General features: G+C 36.9%; 1 protein-coding gene across 1 annotated transcript in view; it reads right to left on the bottom strand.

The window, feature by feature from the left end:
• Window positions 1-563: 563 nt before the first annotated feature.
• Window positions 564-6,529, bottom strand: part of ambra1a (autophagy/beclin-1 regulator 1a) — a 44,007-nt gene continuing 38,041 nt past the window's right edge. Inside the window, 4 exon segments of the mRNA XM_056747335.1 lie at window positions 564-613; window positions 1,123-1,195; window positions 4,409-4,476; window positions 4,479-4,559. Of these exon segments, the coding sequence (XP_056603313.1) occupies window positions 564-613; window positions 1,123-1,195; window positions 4,409-4,476; window positions 4,479-4,559 (272 nt within the window).

Below are 6,529 nucleotides of genomic sequence, written 5' to 3'. Positions count from 1 at the left end.
CAAAGATAGCAGAATTCAAATTTGCTTTATGAACCGGTTGCACTGCAAACCTTGCAAAAAGCCTGTTTTTGAAGGATGAGGCGTTTACAAAACTATATTTTACCCTTAGAGCAAAGCGGTAGCTTGAGAATAAATGTGCAGCAGAGGTCTCTTTCACATGCAAAAAAGGTTTATATCTGGTTCATGAGTTTAAAACACAAAATCAGACAAATGTGCACATAAATAAATAAATAAATAAATGTGAAAATATACATTTTAGCATGGACTGGACATTATTTAGTAAATATCACACAAGCTCTTAAAATAAAAATTAAATAAAAGTGAAAGGAAATGGGTGCTTGTCAAGGGGTTTGGGGTTGGACTATAACAGAGGGTCAAGTCTGTTATTTTTTTGTGACAGCCTGTATATCTTGTCAGACCTAAAATACCATGTTTAGATGAAAGAAAAGCATCGCTAGATTCATGACAGTGTAAAAGTCACAATTAGGTTCACTTTGCATGTGCCTAATCACATGATGTCAGCAGTCTTTTGTTGTGCCCTTCCTCTCAGCACTGTGCTCCTGTCATGAGTCTTGATCTGGGCTGGCAATAGGAGGGCCGAGGGTTGGATGATCTAAAGGAAATAGAACAAATCAGTGAGGCTTTAATCAAAGAAAAAAAAGAAAGATTTGCGATACAAATCTGACTAAACAAATCTTCAAAACTGCCACTTTACAGGAAATAAAAAAACACTGCATTTTTTCAATAAATAAACACTGTGTTGTCAAAGTTGAAACACTCTTTTAAATTTGTTTAATTGGTTAAATATTTGCCAAACCCAAAGACATACATGAAGGTGACCAAAATAATTTTTTATATATGAGAAAAAATAAAAGTCATGAAAAATAGATTTCTGCCTGACAGACAAAATGCTCAATTGACCTGTTACTATTCCCACATAATCCCACATAATGAAACACTATTAATTTAATGGCGCTGAAAATTTTACATACTCAAAGCAATAAAAAAAGTTTAATTTGGTTTGGGTAACCACTCCTTTAGGGGAAAGCATAGGCTAAACAAAGATGCTGGTTTAAAATCAATGCAAAAATACAGGTGCTGTCAAAGAAAGTATGTTCAGACTTCTCCTCCTGCTAGTGAACTTGGTCTCTGAGGGTTGAGAAGAGCTGTCGCCATTTACATGTACATCAATGCACTCATACATTTCCGCACGGACAGAGCGAAAGAAAGAATGCGAGAAGTGCCTCGAAGGCTCAAGGACAAAACCATACCATACTCTGTCAAAATTTAAAACGGAAAAAAAAGATCAAGCTTATACTTAATAATTCTGTAAAGACTAATGGTATAAGTATAAAACAAGTTTTCATTCTGAGGTGGGACTAAATTAATCACAGAGAGATTTAATAACTTTCTTCTTGTTTACAACAAGACTGTACCATGAGCTATGGTTTCAATTTCCAGTTTGTAGGGGTTAAATACAGACAAATGATTTGTTGCCGTGAGTACGACAAGTAAAAGTTTAGGTTCAATGTAAAAAGAAGGATTAACGCTTTAAGCAAAGCACCCAGACAAGAGAAACCTCTCTCTTCAGCTGTGTCAGAGCTGCAGTCCGCTGACTGCTCATTTGCCTAGCTCAAAGAAACCCGCTCCGTTCCCCACGGACCCCTACGATGCATCTATGCAGCTCATTAGCATAGATCTGACAGTCCCATGGTTGCCGAGGCTGACATCCACTTCATCCAACCATGCCGCAACACCTGTCTCAACCCAAGAGCTTCCAGAGATCTGTTACCTCCCAAAGGGCCTGTCCAGCTCTTCTGTCTTGGCCCTATTTCCCTTGTACACTATTCTTATTTCTCTTTCTGTCTATGGAAGTCTGACTAATAGAGCAAAGCATCTCTGTCATTTCTGTTTAAAGAGTGAAGCGGGTCAACGAAAGATGTGATGGATTTGTATACTGGATATCTTAATTCCTCTTGATTTCTACAAAAGTCATTCACAACATGTACTGTATAACAACCGCTGTTTCAAACAGGTATTGGTATTTGATGCATTTGATGTGGGCTATGAAGGTCCTGCTGCTTATGATGTTTTTAAAAACAATCAATATCTGAGCACATTTAAATTAGGCATTTTTCAACCCATCATAACAAGTGGGTGTTCACAGCATGAGACCAGTTTGATTTCTGGACCCGCTGTAGGCTAATTGCCAGTTTTAGCGAGGTCGATACTACTCAAGTGGAGAGAAGCAAACCATATAGATGGTTTAATCTGACATTGGGTACAAGTGTAACATATAACAAAAATTATAAGGATAGTTCAGCCAAAAATTTAAATTCCGTCATCATTTATTTACCCTGTTATTGTTGTTAAAAAAGATTTAACACAAAAGAAGAATTTTTGAGGAATACTGGTTTAGTGTCAAAGGGGGCATTGTTGTTGGGACACCAACTTTCTTCAGAATATCTTCTTTTGTGTTCTGCAGAAGAATGAAAGTCAAACAGGTGTAGAATGACCAGAGGGTGAGAAATTGATAATAATATTCATCATTGGCACCAAAAACCTAATAAATCATCTAATGCAGAGGCGGGCCAAGTTTGTCATCCAAACAAGCCGAAATGCATCATGAAATGTTGTAATACCTGAACTGTGTGTGTAGTGGGTCATTAAGATTTCAAGAAGAATAAGACTCCGGTTCTTTTGAGGATGATTGAAGTGGAAATATATCTTGCTCCTGTGCTTCAGATCCTCATATAAACATCGAATGATGTTTATATTATAGAACCATAGAGAGTGTTGCCCTTCATCATGCTGTTCATGAAAAGGACTACTGAATTTTTTTGGGACGATGTGTGGGCCATTTTTTCAGTAATAAAGGAACATCATGAAAAAAACATGTTTGCAAAGGGAATAATGCATCAGGTCCTGTAACAGCCTCATCCTCCGAACACCTCTACCCATGTCAGTGATCGATTGTGTTGTATCCAAACTAAACAGCTGCTACTATAAATCAATAAAGTTGTCTTAGATCCTGAACATTCTGAGATGACATTCAGCTTGCATGACAATACCGGTGTAAACAGACTCATGCTGAAGTGGAATAATACTAAACAACTGGATGTCTGAAGTACACACTTAATAGTCAAAATACTTTTCTGTTTTACAATTTATTACCTATCTACTCAAGGAACATACATTTTTAAAATACATGTCACTTGATAGTTTATCTAATAAAATAGCATTCATAATTTTTAATGTGTGGCTTAACAGTCAAACATTTTTTTCAGGTCACTGTAGTGTGTAGGCGCACTGTTACATATCTTACATTCCATTAAGGACATTTTGTAAATTGGGATGTAGAACATTGCTTCATGCGTTCTGTCAATTGAATGTCAATCCTCTCCGGTAAGATTCAACCTGCAACCATTGTTTCTCTTCACAGAAGCAATTTGTGACTATTCTTCAACACATTAAATCGTTTTGCTGCTTTTGTAACAGTTGAAGGATTAAAGGCAAAAAAATAACAAAGACGGGACAATTACTTCTGTCGGCAATCCATTTGTCAATTTTTCAACAGAGATTAATAAAGCACATCTTTCTGTATATTACAATCGGAGACAGAATTCACTGAGTTCAGTGATCACCATTATCCCCCTGGTCATCAAATAAACCACAAATAAGGATGTGCCTGTGGACTTGTTCGTGGTGCATTTTTCTACATTCCATAATTAGCAAACAGTCTGTTTTAATGAAGTGAGTGTGTGTTTTGTTTACACACTGTTTGTGCCTTAATGTGGGCTTTCTGTATCCACAGTAACCTTGATAATAATTATGACAAACCTGCAGAACAGAAACATTCACAAACAAGTTGCAAATTATACAGTCAAATACAGTGGAGAGCAACGATCTTTGAAGAGAATTCATTAGTGTCTTTCTCTAACAAAAACCAAACTATTGCGCTTTTTGCAGATCTCAACCAGAAAACAAAATGCAGATGGGCAAAGCAGTTAGGTTCAAAAGTAGACAATATCTGAACATTCAAATAGCTTTTTGCAAGCACAAACACACCCCTGTGCTACAACGCATGGCTGTCTGCATATACATTATTTCCACACACCGTCCATCACACTTTATTATAGTTCCTACATTCTTCATATTATGGGACATTTTAATTTCATTTGCTGACCCGTATATGAAGTGCTCATTATAGGAAAGCAAATTTATGAAATGGGTTTCATCTACCGTATTTCATATATAAAAATCAAATTCAGACACAGCACTTTTGGTCTATAGTGCAAAGTAATAAAACTTAAAACTCTGAACTGTGATTTTCTGAGTGAAGAAAGTAATTTATACAAAAAGAGGTAAGAGTGGTATTTAGGTACTGTATACTACAGGTGACTCACACAGGTCTGCAAATGACCAGATCTCCTTTGCTGGTTCCGTAAGCAAGTCCAAGCCCTGGCTCTGGCAGCAAGCAGAATTTTTACTGAAGTGTCTCCTCTGGTCTGGGTTCCTTGGAAAGACCACATCAAACACCCTCTGAAACACACCAGACACTTGTTTAAACTGTCCCACAGTACTGTAGTTTCACCAGAGGTGGGGGACTCGAGTCACATGACTTGACTCGAGTCTGACTCGAGTCACAATTTTCAGGACTTGCGACTTGCTTGATTGAAGTAAGAAAATGACTTGACTTGACTTTGACTTGAGAGCAGGTGACTTGAGACTTGACTTGACTTTAAATGGAAGACTCGACAATGACTTGAACTTTGTAAAGTAATGAAATTACCTAAAATAATTATTGTGACTCGGCAGCACTACAGCGCCTGTGCCTTTAACGCTGCTCAACTCAAACCGCGCCAAACAAGGTGAAACAGCCAATTACTGTAGAGCAGTTACGATAGAGAGGAAACTGAACTTAAACTTAAAAAAACTCTTTAAAAACTTTTCGGTCATACTGACGAGAATAATTTCATAGTTCGAATCTGTTAAATGTCAAAAAAAAATTTATACTCACAATAACAGCAAAACGTTTTGTGCTGTAAAATAATGAAACCAGTTCAAATAGAAAACAAATATTCTCAGATTATATATTACGTATGAAACGTGCATACTGCGTGTCCACCGCAGAGATGACGATTAAGCATCATAACTTCATCACTGGGCTATATTAACATACATTTTATTTATATTCTACCGAAATGAAAAAGATTCGTTCATTTTGATAAACAAGATTCAATACCGAAGTCAATAAAATGATCCGGGATTCCCATCAATAGATGCAAATTCCCTATAGGCCTACTGTTCACATTAATGGACAGCACAAGTATTACAGCATCATATACTTAAAACATACAATAGTCAAGTTTTCATTCACAATTCTTAGTTTATAAGCTTCATAGCCTGTATAAATGCATTCTCTCAGATACAAGTATTTCCATTTCTGTGTAGACGTTGCAATTAAATTGAATTAGATTTTATTATACATTTCAGACTGGATTTCTTTTGTGTAAGCAACACTTTTATTTTCAGATATTAATGTTGCACAGATATGCATATAATTCATATATAGCAATGTGAATAAGAAACATAATGTATGTATATAAGTTCATCTTTTCTGTGCAAAAATAAACATGTATCTAAAAAATTAACCTCTGTTTATTTTAGTACTGCGACTTGACTTGACTTGAAACTTATCAGGACTTGACTTGACTTGCTTAGGGTGAACCCTTGACTTGACTTGACTTGTCTAAACTGTGACTCGAGACTTGACTCGAGACTTGATAGTTAAGACTTGAGACTTGCTTGGACTTGGCCATATGTGACTTGTTCCCATCTCTGAGTTTCACTCACTGTATCAATCACCTGCAACTCTCATCACCCTCTCAAGCAGAGACGTGTCGGATCATACAGAGGAGAAAATGTGAAGTCAAACCTCTTTCTTTAAACTTCTTTCTTTCTTTGCAAACCATTCACTTCTCCCTGTCGGTCAACCCTGGGATACTACTTACTCTACACTGGCGCAGAGAAACAGAAGGAAAAAACTGAGAAAATAGGACAAGCTCATGTCTGCCAGGGAGACAGCGGTTTCAATCATCTGCAGATGAATGATAAACAGACAAGTTTCTCTCTCTCCTTGCTAGACAGTGAAAATTTAGGACAAGGATAAAAGCCGGAAAGGCTGGCAGCAAAAAATCTTTTAGGGAGGAGAGCGCTTGTTGCATGTGCTGTATGTCTGAGTGACTACACCTGAACGTATATGAGTTGTGTGCATGTAGGGTTTATCAGTGATGTCATCATCATTCAGGCACCTATGAACGTGTGAATGTATGCAGTTTGTTTTATGAATTAATTATTTAACCGGCCGTAATATGTTGTTCATTATTTTCGGTCAAAACATTTCCAAAAGAAGTATCAAGTTTGGTGTGACCACAAAACATTGTGTAAGAAAAGTGTCAACAATTTCCCCTCGCTACTCAAAGTACCGCTTACTCCAGGTTTACAGGTGAAAAAAACCTGTTCTGAG

This window comes from Triplophysa dalaica, chromosome 1 (assembly GCF_015846415.1).
Source record: "Triplophysa dalaica isolate WHDGS20190420 chromosome 1, ASM1584641v1, whole genome shotgun sequence".
Classification (NCBI taxonomy): Eukaryota; Metazoa; Chordata; class Actinopteri; order Cypriniformes; family Nemacheilidae; genus Triplophysa; species Triplophysa dalaica.
This window is presented reverse-complemented; position numbering and strand designations above follow the sequence as displayed.